The 21,133-nt window shown below is 47.8% G+C and overlaps 1 protein-coding gene across 2 annotated transcripts in view; it reads left to right on the top strand.

The window, feature by feature from the left end:
- The window catches only part of LOC147099487 (cytohesin-3-like), an 86,354-nt gene that overhangs the window by 51,654 nt on the left and 13,567 nt on the right, over positions 1–21,133 (top strand). For both annotated transcript variants that reach the window (XM_085969667.1, XM_085969668.1), the window contains exons 5-8: positions 15,524–15,642; positions 16,832–16,912; positions 18,491–18,603; positions 19,816–19,964. In XM_085969667.1, the coding sequence (XP_085825793.1) occupies positions 15,524–15,642; positions 16,832–16,912; positions 18,491–18,603; positions 19,816–19,964 (462 nt within the window). The remainder of the gene's footprint in view (positions 1–15,523; positions 15,643–16,831; positions 16,913–18,490; positions 18,604–19,815; positions 19,965–21,133) is intronic.

Here is a 21,133-nt window from a genome sequence, read left to right as displayed (position 1 = left end):
TATGATTTGCTTTTTCCGATTGTAACATTATTCCTTTTGCACGTTTATATGGCAGAACTTCTTTTTTTATCCGTTTATGGGATGTGGCCGTTGCTGGCAAGGCCAGCATTTATTGCCCATCCCTAATTTCCCTTGAGAAGGTGGTGGTGAGCTGCCTTCTTGAACCGCTGCAGTCCGTGTGGTGAAGGTGCTCCCACAGTGCTGTTAGGGAGGGAGTTCCAGGATTTTGACCCAGCGACGATGAAGGATCGGCCGATATATTTCTAAGTCAGGATGGTGTGTGACTTGGAGGGGAACTTGGAGGTGGTGGTGTTCCCATGCGCCTGCTGCCCTTGTCCTTCTAGGCGGTAGAGGTCGCGGGTTTGGGAGGTGCTGCCGAAGAAGCCTTGGCGAGTTGCTGCAAGTGTCTTGCAACAGAATATAAGTAAAAGGAATAATATTATTCAAACAGAGATACGGGGGCAAAGTTCGGTTGCTTTGCGCCTCCCGTTAGCCCCTAAGAGAGCATTAATGGGGCGCAAAGCAACTAGCGCCCGGGCGTGGCGCCGTTAATTCAGCGGGAGGTTAGTGGCGGCGGTAATCGGTAGAGCCCCGTGGCGATGACGTCATCGCCATGCGCAGTGGCCCGCTTCGATTGCGCCCCATGACGTACCGCCAGACGCTATGTCCGACAGGGTCGGGGGGGTGGGGGGCGGGGGTGTACGTGCGGCTGGGGCGGCGATATTTAACTCCTCTTGAGTGCCGGGCTGTTTTGCCGGTGCCCCGCTCCCTGGCGGCCCAGCTGGGCTCCGGGTTGCACTGTGCAAGGCCCCTCCCCTTTAATAAGGGCAGGGAGGCCTGCAGTACCACGGCGTGACGTGCCGGCGTGTGTGGCGCTGCTGTACGTAGCGCTGCGATATTCAATGGGAGCACCCCAAGATGGAGGGGGAGCGCTTCCAGTAGCACCCCGCCTCCTGCTTGGGGCGCTAACCTTGAATTTTGGGCGCTGGGACGCTAACTTTTTCAGGGCGCTAAACGTAGCGCCCCGGCGAAGTTAGTGCCCCAAAGGGGGCGCGACCCAATTTTTGCCCCGTAGTGCTTAAAAAACAGCAATGCACTAAGTGCTGGTAGGTGGTTTCTTGCCTGTTTCCATCTCATTGCACCCACACGAATGCTGAGTTCTCAGACTCAACCATCTTGCCCGTGGGAAGGAGATGAGCAGAGGCTGGGTGCTGTCCCCATGAGCAGAGGGAACGGGAGGGATTGTCATCTCCAGGTCATCGTCAACCACAGTACCTTCATGATGGTCAGCCGTGGCTCAGTGGGTAGCACACTCAGCTCTGAGTCAGACGGTTGTGGGTTCCAGTCCCACTTCACAGGACTTGAGCACTAAATCTAGTCTGACACTCTGCTCCGGTGCAGTGCTGAGGGAGTGCCGCACTGTCGGAGGTGCTAGTCTTTCGGATGACACGTTAAACCGAGGCCCCGTCAGGCTCTTTCAGGTCGGACACAAAAGATCCCATGGCTCTATTTCAAAGAAAAGTAGGGGAGTTCTCCCCGGTGTCCTGACCAATATTTCTCCCTCAATCAACATCATTAAAACAGATTGGGCCAGTAATTCCGGTCCCAACGCGTGAGTACGGACGGGGTACTCACGCGTGGGCCCGTTGGAAGTGCCGGATTTCAGCATGCGCGGGAAACCGGCATTTCCTCCAAGGGGTTCAGAGGTTCAATGCGTGCGCGCAGGACTCTGCGCGCACGCGTTGAACTTCCTTCTTTTTGAAAGGTTTGCCCGTGTGCAAGGGCCTGAGCTTTGTACACATATAAAAAGGAGGAGTAAGGACTGGATTCTTGAAGGTAAGTGGTCTATTATTTAAAATTATAACATTTTTTCTGCAGCTTTATTGTTTTTAAGGACTTTACAGTAAGGTAAGTTTAATTTTAGACCTGATTTCTTAAAAAATTATTTTTTGCAAAAATTTGATTATTGTTTAAAATAGTTTTTTTAAGTTATTTAGTTTATTTAATTATTGGGATGTTTTTTTTAATTTTATTTAAAGTTAAACTAGTCTTTTGGGCGCCTGTACTTTTCATGAGTTTGACAGTTCTTACTATCAAACTCATGAATGAAGTTTCCCCTCCCCTGATTGGCTGCACAGTGCTCACCTGATCCCAGCCGGCACATCGCACTAACTACGCCGCTGGATCAGGCAAGCACAGCGCGCCGACATCTGAACCGGGCCAGTGACAGGAATTCCAAGCAGGCCCAGGCTTCAGATGTCGGCGCACCAGGTGAGTGCACATCGGGGGCTTGCACCCGCGGCAAGCCCCCAATCCTAATTTCTGGCCCATTATGTGCTCATTATCACATTGCTGTTTGTGGGAGCTTGCTGCATGCAATTTGGCTGCCGCTTTCTCTACATTACAACAGTAACTAGACTTTGAAAGTATTTCATTGGCTGTAAAGCGCTTTGGGTCGTGAAAGGCACTTTCTTTTCACAGAAATCACAGAAACCCCACAGTGCAGATAGAGGCCATTTTGGCCCATCGAGCCTGCACCGACACATATCCCACCCTATCCCCGTAACCCCATGTATTTAATCCCCCTAACACTAAGGGTCAATTTATCATAGCCAATCAACCTAACCCGCACATCTTTGGACTGTGGGAGGAAACCGGAGCACCCGGAGGAAACCCACGCAAACACGGGGAGAATGTGCAAACTCCACACAGACAGTCGCCCGAGGCCGGATTCGAACCCGGGTCCCTGGCGCTGTGAGGCAACAGTGCTAACCACTATGCCACCGTGCTGCTTTTACAATGGCCCACTTTAGTGACTCAACATGTTGCTGCAGAAAATTATCCTGAGAAGAAATGCCAGGTATTCCTCATGGTCAGTTTTAGATTGCAGCCACGGCTCTTCTTCGAAATGGTGGCCGTGGGATCTCTTACGTCCACCTGAGAGAGCAGACGGGGCCTCGGTTTAACGTCTCATTTAAAAGATGGCACCTCCGACAGTGCGGCGCTCCCTCAGCACTGCACTGGGAGCATCAGTTTGGATTATATGCTCAAGTCTCTGGAGTGGGAACGCTCCAACTTGAGAAACCGTCTTCAAGATTACAAAGGGAACTGACAAAGTTGACCCAGGCAAGTGGTTCGCTCTGTCACCAAGGGACACAGGTTAAAGGTTAGACTTGGTGTTATAAGGGAATTCGGGCAAAACTTCCTTCATTCAAAGGATAATAGAGCTGGGGAACAGGTTATTAGAGGAGGTAATGGATTCCAAAGGCAATGAGATGGGTTGTTGGATCGAGAAGAGATTGAAGAATATGGTGAGACCGATCTAGTAAAATAGTCATGGGCTTCTTAAGCCTCTTCCTACTCCAAAATTGTGTTTCTGTTCCTAATAGTAGCTTTGCTGTCCAGTTGGATATTTTATGGCAAGGTCCACAAAGGACATTTCTGGTGGTGAAACGGTTAATGCCTGGGCTGATGCAGATCGAGTCTTTGTCCACAAATACACGTCCATTTCCTTCTGTAACACGCTCAGTTGCAATGGCAGGAAACTGCGCGAAATGCACTGCGCGGCGCTGCCCTGCTAAAATAACCTGTCCTTCTCCATGATGGGGCTAGGAGGCTGCTACCATTCCCTCGTTAGTGCTGCATTTGAAGAGTCTAAAGTATCTGAAAACCAAACAAAGTGAAGAGTCCCTGCCTCTAGTAGGTCTTTCCTTTTTTGGAAGGTGAACCCCTCTTTTGTAAAGTTTTCCATGCTTCCCAAAGACCCTTCTGGTCTTCCTACGTAATGAGGGTGGGCACCCTTCTCTCACCCTCTCTGCTGCCGGGTGGGCGGTTGAATGGAGTTTGATTGGACCGTGCTGCCCCTACACGTCTTGTTTGACCATGTGAATCCATTACTTGTTACGGCTACCAGGCTTGAAGGGTCCATACAGTATGAGCAAGCTCAGAATTTCTCAACATGATCATCCCTTCCCTTGTTGAGAACATAGAGCAAACTTTCCTGATAATTTCTCAATGAGTTCTTCGATTTGGAAAGCTGTGGGTGCAAACTGTGGTTTTTAATATTGTCCACTACCTTCATTCCTTCAAAATGGCCTCTTTGAGATGTTTTTTGGCTGTGGCTTGCTTCATGGTAGCAGACAATATAGGGTTGCCAACCCTTCAGGATTGCCCTGGAGTCTCACTCTGCCAGCAACACTGGAGATAAATCAGAGCGCCAATAAGAAACTGTTTTTTTAGAAACATTTCTTTGAACACTTTTGTTCATCAGTTATAAAAATATCAGGCATTGGAAAAATGGACGTTTGACTGACAGTCAAGAATCACCCAATCGGGTAATGGCAGGTGTTAAGTCTGTGTGTTATATTGAGAATTACTACACAGACCACAAGAGTAAACTTTAACAGGTCTTTACTAGTTGAAGGTCAGGGCGGAACTGCCCAATAAATCATTACACAGCACTTATATACCGGTGTGGTCACCACCGGTATTACAGTATACAGCAGCCAAGATAAAGTAGTGCAACCCTTAAAATAGTTCTCTTAAAGGTGGAACGGTTACATACACTACAATCCTCCCTTTTTAGGTTAACAGTATATATTCCCATTAAACATAACATCATAACATATATACACAACTTCATGTAAAAACAGTTCACAGATTCAGTCTCTCTGGAGGCTTCCTGACTCGGTCCGGATAACGCCTCGGTGGTGTAGTAGTTTTTGGTGGTGTAGTAGGTTCTTTTGGCAAGGTCGATTCGGCTTGAATGTCAGTGTCGGGTTCATCTGGTTCCAGTATCACCGGCTCGGAGGTAGATACTATGGGTATCTCTGCTTCATCATTAGGCGTATAGAGTTGTGGTGTAGGTTGTCCCTTTTCGGATGACGCTATGATCTGGTCAGCATGGCGCCTTATTATGCTTTCACCAATGTCCACGGTATACATCAGCGGTCCTAGTTGTGTGCAAATAGTTCCAGGCTGCCATTTCTCGGTACGGTAGTCCCGGGCCAAAACTTGTTGACCTATCTGGAAGGTTCTAGTTGGCCTTTCATTCATGCCTTGAAATTGCCGGTTCTCTACGTCCCTTCTGATGTTTGGCTTGATCAAATCCAGCCGGCATCTTAGTCTTCTATTGAAAAACATCATGGCGGGAGTTTGGTTTGTGACCGCATGTGTTGCATTCCTGTACGCCAACAAGAAGTTATCTACCTTATGTTGTAGATTTATGTCTTCATTACCCATGGCCTTTATGGCCTTCTTGAAGGTCTGGACAAACCTTTCAGCTAATCCATTGGTGGCGGGATGGTATGGGGCGGACGTGTAGTGCTTAACCCCATTGTTTTTTAAGAACTTCCTGAATTCTTCGGACACAAATTGCGGTCCATTATCAGAACAGATCTGTTCCGGCAGCCCATTCCTGGCAAATATGGTCCTTAATACTGTGATGGTTTTTTCCGTGGTGGTGGAGGACATCTTTATTACCTCCGGCCACTTGGAGTGTGCATCCACCGCGATTAAGAACATTGAGTCCATAAATGGACCAGCAAAGTCGATATGTACCCTTTGCCATGGAGATGAGGGCCACTCCCATGGATGCAGAGGAGCTTGTGGTGGGGCGTTTTGGACCTTCTGGCATCCTAGACAGCTCTTGGTCATTTCTTCGATGTCTCCATCGATACCTGGCCACCACACGAACGCTCTGGCTAGGTTCTTCATTTTCACTCCACCCAGATGCCCCTCGTGAAGCTCCTTTAGCACTTTATGCTGGAGTTTGGGTGGAATCACCACTCTGGATCCACACATCAAAGTTCCTCGGCACACTGACAGCTGTTCTCTTCTTTGTGAAAATGCTGGCAACAGTGGTTCGCCATGTGCTGGCCATCCCTTCACTGTTAAATCGTAGACTCGTGAGAGAGTCGGGTCATTTCTTGTTTCCTTTTCGATCGTAGAATTTGTTACTGGTAGACATTCCACTATGGTTGAGTGGAACATCTCCACTGGGTCCACTGTAGGCGCCTCTTCTACCGTTGGCAACGGTAGGCGTGATAAACCGTCAGCATTCCCATGCTGTTTTGATCCTTTGTATTCTATGTCATATTGGTGTGCCCCTAGGAAAAGGGACCACCTCTGTAGCCTTTGCGCTGTCATAATGGAAACGCCCTTTTTAGGGTTGAATATGGATACCAACGGCTGGTGGTCTGTCAGCAGTGTAAACTTCTGGCCCTGCAGGTAATGATTAAACTTCTTTACTCCCCACACCAGGCTGAGAGCCTCTCTATCTATCTGAGCATAGTTGCGCTCAGCGGAGGTCAATGATCTGAATGCAAATGCGACTGGCCTTTCCGAGCCATTTGGCAACTTGTGTGAGAGTACTGCTCCAATACCATAAGGAGAAGCATCACAAGCTAAACGAATAGGTAGCGTTGGGTTGAAGTGAGCCAACACTTCCTCTGAGGTGATCAATGTCTTGCTTTTGCGAAAGGCCTTCTTACAGTCCTCGCTCCACTTCCATGGTACTTCTTTCTGCAAAAGAGCATTCAGCGGGTGCAGCACCGTGGATAGATTTGGCAGAAACTTATGGTAATAGTTAATCAACCCTAGGAACGATCTCAACTGGGATACATTTTCCGGAGCGGGAGCCTTCACAACAGCTTCGATCTTGTCAGGTGACTTGTGCAGCCCCTCCTGGTCAATGATATGACCACAGTACGAGATCCGTTTCTGAAAGAACTCACATTTCTGGCGATTAACTCGAAGGCCATATTCCTTCAACCCGGTGAGCACCAGTTTCAAATTAGCAAGGTGTTCCTCATCGTCATCTCCTGTAATCAGGATATCGTCCAAGTAACATTGAGTGCTTGGAATTCCCTGTAATACTTGCTCCATGGCCCTCTGCCAAATTGCTGGAGCCGAAGCCACTCCAAAAACCAGTCTATTATATCGATACAAGCCTCTGTGCGTGTTGATTGTGAGATACTGGCGCGACTCTTCCTCAACTTCCATCTGTAAGTACGCTTGCGCCAGGTCTATCTTGGTGAAGTGTTTCCCACCAGACAATGAAGCAAAGATATCCTCAATCCGCGGAAGTGGATATTGCACCGTGTGAAGCACCGGATTAACTGTGATCTTGAAGTCTCCACAGATGCGGACCTTCCCCGGTTCCCCTGGCTTGTTACTCGATGAACGCTTCATGACGGGAACAATGGGCGTGGCCCACTCACTCCAGTCCACCTTAGACAGTACTCCTGAACGTTCTAGCCCTTCCAGCTCAGCTTCCACAGCAGGTCGTATCGCATAAGGTACCGGTCTGGCTTTGAAAAATTTTGGGGTTGCATGTTCTGCAATCTTGATTTTTGCCTTAATTCCTCTCAGTGTTCCCAGTCCCTGTTGGAACACCTCTTTAGCCTCATCCAATATTCTGGACAATCGTTCAGGTTTGACATCTTTTTTCTCGGAATCTACCGTTATTGCGTTTAGGGAGTGCCAGTCCATATTTATTTTCCTGATCCACTCCCGTCCCAGAAGTGGTGGACCTCCCTCAGGTAGTACATATAAGTCCATTCCTTGGTGTTCTTTGCCCTTGTGTACCACCTTGACTTTTATCTTCCCGATGGGGTATACTCTTTGCCCCGTGTATGTCTGCAATACTATCTTCGTATCCCGTAGGGGAATATGTTTGAATAACCTTTTGTAATCTTGCTTATTCATGACCGTCAACGCCGATCCGGTGTCTAATTCCATCTTCATTTGGACTCCTGCTATCTGCAGTGTGACCCAGATAGTTTGTCGGTCAGCTTCCTTACTCACATTGTGAATTCTCAGACTACCCAGTTCCTTGCTGTTGGAGTCTGAATCCGAATTCTGTTCATCCGAACTCTTCTCAGCCACCTTATGTACCTTTCTGCACTTTTCCTGCGGTGACTTTTTGTTGCTGGTCTTCTTTCCTGACCGGCATACTTTAGCTATGTGACCAAGCTTGCCACATTTTCTACATTCCTGGTTTTTAAACCAGCATTGGTTCTGATCGTGTGTTGTCTTCCCACAACGATAACATTTCGTTGTACCCGAAGCCATTTGATCTACGCTGAGTACCACTGCCTTCAGCTGCATTTCCGCAGTGCCTCTCGCTGCGGCTTCGTGCGATGTTGCAATAGAGACAGCCTTATCAAGTGTAAGATCATTCTCTTCAAGCAGCCGCTTTTGTGTTCCTTCTTTCGACAATCCACACACGAATTTGTCTCTCAGTGCCTCTGTCAGGCTTTCCCCAAACTGGCAGTATTTCGCTAGCTTACGCAGTTCAATTAAATACTCCGCGTTGCTTTCCTCTTTCAGTTGCGTTCTCACATAAAATTTAAATCGTTCCGCTAACATCAGCGGTGTGGGGTTCAAATGATTTTTCAGGACAGCAACAACTTTAGCGAAAGTCTGATCCGCCGGTTTAGCTGGTGATAGAAGATGCTTCAATAGCCCGTATGTCTTCGCACCCATTGAGTTTAGTAAGGTTAGTGCTTTATCTTCATCTGATATTTTATTTGCCTTACAATATATCTCTATGCGTTCTACATACGTGGCCCAATCTTCAACATCGGGATCGAAATCGTTGATGTTACCACGCTTAGGCATCCTCGCGATCTTCTTGAGAAACAAAAGAATTATTTTTTTTTACAAAATGGCGGTTTCCCGCGCTTGTCTTCTTCCCCCACCTCCGAAAATGGCGGCTTCCCGCGTTTGCCTTTCTCCCCCGCTGGCTGTAATGGCGCTTGCCGTATTGCTGCGTTCGCCCTCCCCCAGCGGTTTTCAAATCGCGCCTCCCAGCCCCTCTTGCAGTCCGGTCCTTTCCCCCCGGCTGCGGCTGAGTTCTCCGCGTTTTTTTTATTTTCTCCCGCGCCTTACGCTGACCCGGTCGCTGCGCCTCGCGGCCTTGGTAGCTGCCCGGCCTTTTTCACTGGTCGCGGTCGAGCTCTCTCTCGACGCTGTTGCATCTCCCAGCCCGCTTGCAGCCCGGTCTTTCGCACCGGCTGCGTTTGCATTCACCGCGGCTTCCGTGCCTTACGCTGCCCCAGTCTCAGCGCCTCTGGCCCCGACTTCTGTCCGGCTCCTTTCCCCGGCCGTGGTCGAGTTCTCCGCCCTTATATCCTCCATTTTTTTTTTTTTTTTTCTCCCCTACTCACAGTCAACGTGGCCGACTTGCTGCTCGTCGCTGATCGGCTTACCCACCACCGTGGTAGAAGGGATGATCACTGCCTGTTGCTGATGGAAGGCTTCGTGTCAGAATTCTTCCTGTGCTCTGCAGACCCGAGTCTTCTCTCAGCAGAATGATGAGGGCGGATGCCTCCTCTCGACGCCCGTTAAACTGCCTTGGATGTATCTCTGCCACAGGGTAAGATCGTACTCGTCGCCACTGTTAAGTCTGTGTGTTATATTGAGAATTACTACACAGACCACAAGAGTAAACTTTAACAGGTCTTTACTAGTTGAAGGTCAGGGCGGAACTGCCCAATAAATCATTACACAGCACTTATATACCGGTGTGGTCACCACCGGTATTACAGTATACAGCAGCCAAGATAAAGTCGTGCAACCCTTAAAATAGTTCTCTTAAAGGTGGAACGGTTACATACACTACAGCAGGGGTGTGGGGGGGGGCGGGGCTGTTGGAGGCAGGAGGTCATGTGATGACCCCTCCAGGAATATGTCCAACTAGCGTTGGCAACCCTAAGTCAACAGCACGTCTGCTGTCAGAAATGATACACTATGGGGGTGATTTTGCCAATGGGGGCGCGTTGGGGGCGGGACTGCTGCTTGTCAGGTTTTAGTCCCGCCTCTATTGACGTCCGGCCAACCCACGCTATTTTTCCTTGATTGACCTTGTTAAGCCCGCCCAGCTGGTTTAGCAGGCCAATTAAGGGAAAGCCGGTGACAGAGAACGTCAGCGAGTGACGTTTCATCTGTCAAATATTTATGATAGATGAATTGTCACCGTTTGACAGCTTTGAGAAGCTGTGAAACACTGACATTCTCTGTTGTTTGGTGAGTCCTTGTACCCAAGACTCACTAAACCTATTACCTGAGCAGAAATCAGATGGCTGTTACATCGGAGAACGCAGCAGCCATTCTGTCATCTCTGCCGTGGAGATGCCGGAGTCTCCGCATCCCCAAGGGTGGAAGCCTGCAGGAAGAAACAAAGGTAAGGAAACTTTTTCTAAGACTTTTCACTCACCTCACATACTTACCTCTCCACACTTGCACCCATCACTCACCTCCATAGCGCACTTTTCGAACCCTCTGACCGCCCCGCAGACCCACTGCTCACCTCGCTGATCCTGGCAGGGTTTCCCGACGTCGGGAAGCCCGCACTTGTGTTGGAAAAATGGGGATAAGCCTCTTAACTGCCTGTTAACTACCTGTTAACAGGCAGTTAAGTGGCTGTAATCCTCTTCCCGCCTCGAGGAGACGGGACCCGGCGCGGGTCCTTTATCTTAAGGGGGTTGGAATTCAGAAGTGAGGAAGTTGAAACTTATAAAATTCTATCTCATTGAAACTTATAAAATTCTAACAGGACTAGACAGACTAAGGATGTTCCCGATGGCGGGGGAGTCCAGAACCAGGGGTCACAGTCTAAGGATAAGGGGTAAGCCATTTAGGACAGAGATGAGGAGGAATTTCTTCACCCAGAGAGTGGTGAACCTGTGGAATTCTCTACCACAGAAGGCAGTTGAGGCCAATTCATTAAATATATTCAAGAAGGAGTTAGATATATTTCTTAAGGCTAAAGGGATCAAGGGATATGGGGAGAAGGCAGGGACAGGGTACTGAGTTTGGATGATCAGCCATGATCGCATTGAATGGCGGAGCAGGCTCGAGGGGCCGAATGGCCTACTCCTGCTCCTATCTTCTATGTTTCTATGTTGTATAGAGCCTTGATCAGACGCCATCTGGGGTACTGCGTTCAGTTTTAGGTATGAACCTCAGGAAAGATATACTGGACTTGCAAGGGTCACAACGCAGATTCACCAGGTCTTAAAGGTTATCTTATGAGGACAGGTTGTTATGAGGACAGGTTGCATAAACTTAGTTTCTATTCCTTTGAGTTTAGAAGGTTGAGGGGCAATCTAATTAATCTAATTTTAAAAATTCAATAGGCTAGTTACAGACAAACTATTACCTCCGGGGCATAATCTTAAAATTAGAACTAGGTCATTCAGGGGGGAAATCAGAAAGTACTTTTTTCACAGAAAGGATAGTGGAAGTCTGGAATACTCTTCCCCCGAAAGGTTGTGAATGCTGAAATACTACTACAGGAAACTTTTGATTAACCGGCCCCTAAATAACCGGAACGCTCTATCCACCGGCAAAATTCAGGAGTCGGTTCAGGTAACTTTTTTTTACTTTTTTTACTCCATTTGTTGCTGTGCAAGGGTGTAGCTGAAGCTGTTGCTAAGCTACAGAGATGCTTGCAACTTGTGCCGATTGTTTTGAAGCACAGGGTCTGTTGCTTTATACGGAGCTCTGAGCTCTGTATCTTTTACTATAGCGTTCGGTTATCCGGAATTGTTGCTGAACCGGCACCACGTCGGTCCCGTCTGTGCCGGATAGCAGAAAGTTTCCTGTACTTTCGTCTGACGGGAAAAGCTTACAATGGGACGTCTAGTTTGGCTATCCAGTCGATGGCCTCTTGAGATGCTGAGTGGAGAAATGAGGTGCCTCCCGCAACAGATCTCAGTGGGCAGGTTGATGTGTTGTGTTCCATGGTCTGCGACTCGTGGCCACGGCCACACTTCGGTTTGTCCCTCATCTTCCACTTGTGGAGCAGGTGGCCGCACCGTCCAATGCCCTGTGCGGATTCGGAGCAGTGCCCACTGTCTTCGAGGGAGGTGAAGCCAGGGACCTCTGCTGTTGGGTCAGTGATGAGGTGTTGGTTCTTTATGTTGCGTGCGTCCCACGATTCTGTCCCATCTGAATGAGATCATTGACATTTTCAAGACTGTGATTGACATATTTTTGTTCGATACAAATGGTATGTTGGCCTTCGTAGCGAGAGGGTTTGAGTACAGGAACAAGGATGCCTTGCTGCAGCTGTACAGGGCCTTGGTGAGACCACATCTTGAGTATTGTGTGCAGTTCTGGTCGCCTTATCTGAGGAAGGATGTTCTTGCCATGGAGGGAGTGCAGCGAAGATTCACCAGGCTGATACCTGGGATGGCAGGAATGACGTATGAGGAGAGATTGGGTCAATTGGGCTTATACTCGCTGGAGTTTAGAAGAATGAGAGGGGATCTCATTGAAACTTATAAAATTCTAACAGGACTAGACAGACTAGATGCAGGAAGGATGTTCCCAATGGCGGGGGAATCCAGAACCAGGGGTCACAGTCTAAGGATAAGGGGTAAGCCATTTAGGACTGAGATGAGGAGGAATTTCTTCACCCTGAGAGTGGTGAACCTGTGGAATTCTCTACCACAGAAGGCAGTGGAACCAATTCATTAAATATATTCAAGAAGGAGTTGGATATATTTCTTAAGGCTAAAGGGATATGGGGAGAAAGCAGGGACAGGGTACTGAGTTTGGATGATCAGCCATGATCTTATTGAATGGCGGAGAAGGCTCGAGGGGCCGAATGGCCTACTCCTGCTCCTATCTTCTATGTTTCTATGATAAGGGTATCGTGGGATATGGAGCAAAGGTGGGTAAATGGAGTTGAGGCAGACATCAACTATAATCTAATAGAATGACAGAACGGGCTCAAGGGCCTGAATGGCCCAACCCTGTTCCTGTGTTTATCGCGGGTAGTGCATTCCCTAAAAAGCTCAACTAAGGGATTGAAAAGGCAAACAGAATGGGTTTCATCTCGTGTTAGAACAGATTTCACTGTAGACTAATCCAAGCACATCAACCTGACCACTCACAACAACAACAACTTGCATTTATATAGCACCTTTAACGTAGTAAAACACCCCAAGGCACAGGAGCGTAAACCGACAGAAATTGACTCCGAGCCAAAGAAGGAGACATTAGGACAGGTGACCAAACGCTTGGTCAAAGAGGTAAGGTTTAAAGTCTTAAAGGAGGAGAGAGAGGTAGAGAGGTGAAGAATGTTTGGGGACGGCATTGCAGAGCTTAGCTCCTAGATGGCTGAAGGCGCGGCCACCAATGGTGGGGCCAAGGAAGTGGGGGATGAACAAAAGGCCAGAGGTGGAGGAACGCAAAGTTCTCAGAGGGTTGGAGGGTTGGAGGAGGTTACAGAGATAAACGACCCTTCAGATATTAGGAACTATTAATAAGCAGCTTGAATGGGTTTGGTAAATGGGCTTTTGCCAAACTGAGGGAAGTCCAGAAAATTATTGGACAGAAGATTCAGCTTTGCTCTCAACTGTCTGGGCCGAACTGAAATGGGAAAGGCCAAAAGGTGGTTTATTGTTAATTTAGAAAATATGGCGTTGCTGTAGAACATCTTGGGTTTCTTGGGTTGCTACATCTTAACCTACATCTTGTAGGTTAAGATATAGCAAAACTGCACAGAAACAAATACTGTACTGCGTCTTTTGTCAAAGTGCTGACAATAGTTCAATTTAGCTGGAGAGAGCAAGTTGAATCACAGTATTCGAACGCTATTATTTAGTGCAGCTCATTGTGTAGGCGGTAACACCGAAAAACCACAGGAAACAAGGACGCTCGCTACAGATGCCAGAATCTAATCTAAACACGGAGGGTTGGTTAACGGGTACCTTGCCACAACTGCTGCTAAAGTCTTAGAAATGAACAAATCCCCTTCGATGACGTAAGAGGCCTTTGTTATCTTTTAAAATACGAACGAAGGAAAATGATGGGCAGGAAAAGACCAGCTGGAGCGCCGTGACTAGACATTTCCGACCTCCTCTGCAGCCACGTAATCTCCTGGGAGAGGCAAAAAAAAATAGAGAAAAGAAAAACAGGGCCATAAAGGGGGGAAAAAAATCATGAGAATTCCTCTCCGACTCCCTTAGGCGATCGAAACCAGTCCAGGAGACCACATTGACCACGCTTATGCAATCTCTACCCCAGCCAAGAACCGGTCCAGCTCTCTTTTGAAGCTGGGCGGAGAGCCAGCACAAACCGCATGAACTGGGAACTTATTCCAACGGTTCACTACTCTCTGAGAAAAAGAAGAACCGCCCAACATCTAGCCTATCTCTACTCTTGCGTTTCTGAAATGCATGACACCTGGTTCTCCTCAATCTGTCAACCTGAAATAATCTATCAGTGGGTATGCAATCCAGCCCTTACCTTTTTTTTATTTGTTTATGGGATGTGGGCGTCGCTGGCAAGGCCAGCATTTATTGCCCATCCCTAATTGCCCTTTGAGAAAGTGGTGGTGAGCCGCCTTCTTGAACCGCTGCAGTCCGTGTGGTGAAGGTACTCCCACAGTGCTGTTAGGGAGGGAGTTCCAGGATTTTGACCCAGCGACGATGAAGGAATGGCGATATATTTCCAAGTCAGGATTTTGTGTGACTTGGAGGGGAACTTGGAGGTGGTGGTGTTCCCATGCGCCTGCTGCCCTTGTCCTTCTAGGTGGAAGAGGTCGCTGGTTTGGGAGGTGCTGCCGAAGAAGCCTTGGCGAGTTGCTGCAGTGCATCTTGTAGATGGTACACACTGCAGCCACGGTGCGCCGGTGGTGGAGGGAGTGAATGTTTAAGATGGTGGATGGGGTGCCAATCAAGCGGGCTGCTTTGTCCTGGATAGTGTCGAGCTTCTTGAGTGTTGTTGGAGCTGCACTCATCCAGGCAAGTGGAGAGTATTCCATCACACTCCTGACTTGTGCCTTGTAGATGGTGGAAAGGCTTTGAGGAGTCAGGAGGTGAGACACTCGCCGCAGAATACCCAGCCTCTGACATTCATTATTTAATATACCTCCATCAGGTCACCTCTAAGTCTCTAAAGTAAATAGACCCAGCTCTTTAAGCCTATTTGAGTAACTACATTTCTTTAAGTCGGGAATCATTCTTGTGGCTCTGCTCTGAACCTTTTCCAAGGCCACTCTATCACCCACCATATGAGGGGACCAAATCTGGACAGTGGCTCGTCCAAGGTCCCCTGCAGTGCAGAAAACATCTCTGCGCTCCGCCAATTCTGGCCTCTTGCGCATCCCCGATTTTAATCGCCCCACCATTGGCGGCCGTGCCTTCCGCTGCCGGGGCCCTAAGCTCTATAATTCCCTCCCTAAACCTCTCCGCCTCTCTACCTCTCTCTCTCTCTCTCCTCTTTGACCAAGCTTTTAGCCACCTGCCCTGATATCTCCTTATGTGGTGTGGTGTCAGATTTTTACTACACTAACGGCGCTACATAAATGCAAGTTGTTGTTCTGGTTGTCACTTTTGAATTACTCAAACGTAACGCTAATTTATTGGAAATCTTCCTAGGTCACTGAAAACATTTCTGCTGTATGTATGGCGGTAAACTCTGAAGGGTATTCTGGTGAAAATCCACTATGCTCAGGCTGATGTGAACTTGGACCTATGCTAATGATGGGCTTTTTTCATTGCCTTAGGGTATAGAGTACTTGATACGGAACAAGTTGTTGTGTCAGAACGAAGAAGATATTGCCAAGTTCCTATACAAGGGGGAAGGCCTGCATAAAACAGCCATCGGAGACTATCTTGGAGAGAGGTGAGATCTAAATCCAATGGAAGTAATGGGATTGACCAACTGTAGAGTTACATGGAAACATAGAAGATAGGAGCAGGAGTAGGCCATTCGGCCCTTTGAGCCTGCTCCGCCATTCAACGAGATCATGGCTGATCATCCAAACCCTAACACCCGGTCCCTACACCGACAGCCATCCCACCCAAGCCCTATCCCCGTAACCCTGTAACCCCACGTATTTAATCCCCCCTAACACTAAGGGCCAATTTTTTATCATGGCCAATCAACCTAACCCACACATCTTTGGACTGTGGGAGGAAACCGGAGCACCCGGAGGAAACCCACGCAAACACGGGGAGAATGTGCAAACTCCACACAGACAGTTGCCCGAGGCCGGATTTGAACCACGGGTCCCTGGCGCTGTGAGGCAACAGTGCTAACCACTATGCCACCGTGCTGCCCTAACACACACATATCCTTTAACAGCTGAGGAAGGAAGAGAAAGACTTGCATTTCTATAGCGCCTCTCACGGCCACCAGATGCCCCAAAGCACTTTACAGCCATTGAAGCACTTTTTGAAATCAAGGCGTTGCTTAACCAGGAAATAAAGATTAATCTGCTGGGCACTGCTGCAAGCAAACCCACCCGAGGAGAAAAAAAATAATTAAAAAGAAATTATGTGTGTTATTTTTATTTCCTTTGAACACATTGACGTAAGAAAACTACTAGGCACTTGGTCAGAGTATTAAACAAGGTTTCAATCGACTGTTTCACAACATGGAAGTCTAGTTATCCTTCACTAGCTCCTGTTTACAAAATGTCCCTGAGCAAGCTGGGCCCGTGCCCGAGTATTTATACTCTCCCTGGACAGCGCCACCAGCAGGCCGCCCAGTATATTTTATAAGTCATTTCTACGTGAATGGCACGACTTATGTCACACATTAGTTGTAAAAAAATATCGGAGATGGGGAAAAAGGCGACAGTCGAGAATTATCCAATCAGATTCTGTTAACGATCCAATTGGCTGGAGGAAGGGGGGGGGGCGCCACGAGGACGGACCAATGGCGGGAGCGTGGGGGGGTGGTGCGAAGCGATTGGCCGGTGAGAGGTCATGTGATGAAACCTCCAGGACTGTCCAATCAGAGTTGGCCACCCTGGGTAAAGATGCCGCGGGAAACACTGTCTTGATTTTTTTTTCTTTCTCCTCCTCAGGGAACCATTATACATCAGGATTCTACAGTCCTTTGTAGAACTGCACGAGTTTTCTGACCTCAACCTTGTACAGGCGCTAAGGTGAGAACGCTTGAGTGGGGTTGTCAATTGTTTCGCAAAACGTTCAAAGGTTTTTTTTGTTCCCCCTCCTCGTGGATTTCTCACAGTTGCCTCCGTTTGTTTCTTTCTCTTCAACTCTTGGTCCTTTGTTTTATTTTTCCATTCTGGCTTCTTTTCTTATCCACCCTCCCACCCACCCTCTTTATCGGGGAACAGGGGACAATTCCTACTGCTTCATAATATGCACTGACAAGGGAGAGTGGGTGGTACATTGCATTAAACTGTTAGAAGATCACGAGGTGATTACGGACGAGGAAGGCCATTCAGCCCATCTTAATTCATCCATCCTGGGAGAGCCCAGCATTCCCCAATTGCTTCTTAAATAATTGCAAGTTTATCACCTCCATTAATCCAACTAAAAGTCTATCGCTCTTTGAAAGACAGACTTGCATTTCTACAGCGCCTTTCACCACCTCAGGACGTCCCAAAGCGCTTTACAGCCAATGAAGTACTTTTTGAAGTGCAGTCACTGTTGTAATGTGGGAAACGCGGCAGCCAATTTGCGCACAGCAAGCTCCCACCAACAGCAATGTGATAATGACCAGATCATCTGTTTTTAGTGATGTTGATTGAGGGATAAATATTGGCCCCAGGACACCGGGGAGAACTCCCCCTGCTCTTCCTCGAAATAGTGCCGCGGGATCTTTTACATCCACCCGAGAGAGCAGACGGGGCCTCAGTTTAACGTTTCAGCTGAAAGATCGCACCTCTGACAGTGCAGCACTCCCTCAGTACTGCACTGGAGTGTCAAGACTAGATTTTGTGCTCAAGTCTCTGGAGTGGGACTTGAACCCACAACCTTCTGACTCAGAGGCGAGAGAGCTACCCACTGCACAAACAACTTCCTGATATCAGTCGTAAGTTTATCTTTTACTAGCTTGAACCCCGTGTCCCCTTGTTCGACTCCTGCAGTCTAATTTAAAGTGATACTTTGAACAATCTTATATAGTTCTATCAGATCACCTCCTTCCTCAGACTGTCCTTCCAGCTCTGGGACTTGCGAGAGATCCTGGTCTCACAAGAGTGGATGTGGCTCTTCTCTCTCTGTAACTGGAGGAGGAAAGGTCCCAGGTGAGAAGGAAGATTGCAACACACAGTCCTGTTATGTTGGGAGATCTGGGTCTGAGCAGATGAGGTGGAAGTCCCCGCCCATTGCTACATGATAAAGTTGCTTGATGGAATGTGTTTAGGCTGGATCAACTCACCTCTCAAATGGAAACAAATCTTCGCCCACATTGCACGAAGAAGCCAGAAGGATAGAGAGTGCTAAAAATGGAGAAATCGTAGGGGTGCTATAAAGGGTTCCTTTCCTGCACTGAGCATTGTTGGGGTGATATAAGAGGACTCCAGAATTACTTCTGATCCGTACCGTAGACAATTCAAGAGTCTCCTTCACAGCCACTAACGTAAAGGTATTTTCCTCAGCAGCACCATCTCTCATCTTAACGGGCGCATTGTGTACAGTTATTTCCTCCTCCTATCCCCAGTATAAAACCTCATGTGTATCACTACCCAATACATATTTTCCCTAACTTGCAGACAGTTTCTGTGGAGCTTCCGATTGCCGGGTGAAGCGCAGAAGATTGATAGAATGATGGAAGCTTTTGCAACGCGGTACTGCCAGTGCAACCTGGACGTCTTTCAATCGACCGGTAGGAAACAGTCAGCTCTTTATACCAACAATCACAATAACATTACGGCAAAGGTTTTATCTGCGAGTTACCTATATATTATTAAAAATCTTGCACTTCCTGGCCGTGAAAACTTACTTCTTGTTGTCACGATTTTTGGTCACACTTTTCTGTCCACATTCAATGTTGTTATGTCAACAGTTCCCATTCAAATCTGCTATGTCAACTGTCACAATGTAGTTCCAAGCACTGGCTATAGGTGGCTCTATCAAGCAAATTTCTGAGACTTCACTCCCAATTCTGCCACCATCTTGTATAGGGAGAAAAAAAAACGTACGTTCGTCAATTCATCATGGGTGTCACATAAATAATGAGTGCAAGGTGTCTGCTCACCCTAGGATTTATAACGAGCTTCCCCTCATGGGGAAATCTAGAACTCGGGGGCATAGTTTCAGAATAAAGGGTCGCCCTTTTAGAACTGAGATGAGGAGGAATTTCTTCTCTCAGAGGGTCGTAAATCTGTGGAATTCTCTGCCCCAGAGAGCTGTGGAGGCTGGGTTATTAAATACATTTAAGGTGGAGATAGACAGATTTTTGCAAGATAAGGGAGGGAAGCGTTATGGGGAGCGGCTTTGAGCCCAAGATCAGCCACGATCTTACTGAATGGCGGAGCAGGCTCAAGGGGCCGAGTGGCCTATTCCTGCTCCTATTTCTTATGTACTTATGTTCTGGTTGGGAGTCAACTGCTTGGTGTTTTACGGAAATAACAACAGAAAACGCTGGAAAAACTCAGCAGGCCAGGGCAACATCCGTGGAGAGAGAAACAGAGTCAACATTTCAGGTCGAAACCCTTCGTCAGGACTGAGAAAAAAGGCAGGAAATGAAACAGATTAAAAGGCCAGTTTGGGGGCTGGGAAATGGGGGAGGGGATGAAAGAACAAAAGGGAAGTGAAGAGACATTAAGAGATATTCAAGACGAGACGAGATGGTGATAGGACAAGTAAAGAAACAGACAATGGCTCTAGATGAAGTGTGAAATGCGCTGGCAGAGTGAGAGACAGCTGCCATGTGGGAGAGAGAAAAAAAAGGGAAAAGGCACAAACCAAAGGTGTGGATAAAAAATATATAAAAATGTAATAGGGGCCGAGGACTGATTTTACGGAATTGCTTTACCAGCTTGTGCAGTTGTAAATGTAGCTCAAGAGCTCACCAGCAGCGTACTTTTCACTGCAGATACCTGCTATGTTTTGTCCTTCGCCGTCATTATGCTGAACACAAGCCTACACAATCCGAATGTCAAGGAGAAACCAGCGCTGGAGCGGTTTGTGGCAATGAACCGTGGGATCAACAACGGGGGAGATCTTCCACTGGAACTGCTCAGGGTAAGGCGCTCTCCAATAACTCACCGCTTGCAAGTGACTGGCGGTCTGGGTTCAATGGGCAATAACCCAAGCACTGCAAGGGGCGGGGGACATCGGAACAGGAACAGCCCCATTCAGCCTCTCAAGCATGGAAACATAGAAGATAGGAGCAGGAGTAGGCCATTCGGCCCCTCGAGCCTGCTCCGCCATTTAATGAGATTATGGATTATCATCCAAATTCAGTACCCTGTCCCTGCTTTCTCCCCATATCCCTTGATCCCTTTAGCCTTAAGAAATATATCCAACTCCTTCTTGAGTATATTTAATGAATTGGCCTCTACTGCCTTCTGTGGTAGAGAATTCCACAGGTTCACCACTCTCTGGGTGAAGAAATTCCTCCTCATCTCAGTCCTAAATGGCTTACCCCTTATCCTTAGACTGTGACCCCTGGTTCTGGACTCCCCGACCATCGGGAACATCCTTTCTACATCTAGTCTGTCCAGTCCTGTCAGAATTTTATAAGTTTCAATGAGATATTTAATTAGATCGTGGCTGATCTGTATCCTCACTCCATTTACCCGCCTTGGACCCATATATCCCTTATCTATCAATCTCAGTGTTGATATTTTCAATTGACCCCCCTCCCCATCCTCAACAGCTTTTTGGGGGAAGAGAGCTCCAGATTTCCACTGCCCTTTGTGTGAAGACATGGCTTCCTTGACATTGCCCCTGAACAGCCTGGCTCTAATTTTAAGGTTATGCCCCCTATATCATGAGGGGGTCTAGACAGAGTAGGTAGAGAGAAACTGTTCCCATTGGCGGAAGGGTTGAGAACCAGAGGACACAGATTTAAGGTGATTGGCAAAAGAACCAGAGGCGACATGAGGAAAAACTTTTTTTACGCAGCGAGTGGTGAGGATCTGGAATGCACTGCCTGAAAGGGTGGTGGAGGCGGACTCAATCACGGCTTTCAAAAAGGAGTTAGATAAGTACCTGAAGGAAAAAACTTTCAGGGCTACGGGGAAAGGAGACTAGCCGAAGTGCTCTTGCAGAGAGCCGGCATGGGCTCGACAGGGTGAATGGCCTCCTTCTGTGCTGTAACCATTCTGAGATTCTATGAATCTAATTCTAGGGTATAGAAACGGAATAATCTCATTTTATAATTTGTAGGGATAATGTTTTATAATACC

This window comes from Somniosus microcephalus, chromosome 28 (genome assembly GCF_052327205.1).
Source record: "Somniosus microcephalus isolate GS21.2 chromosome 28, FLI_Smic_1.0, whole genome shotgun sequence".
NCBI classification, from domain to species: Eukaryota; Metazoa; Chordata; class Chondrichthyes; order Squaliformes; family Somniosidae; genus Somniosus; species Somniosus microcephalus.
This window is presented reverse-complemented; position numbering and strand designations above follow the sequence as displayed.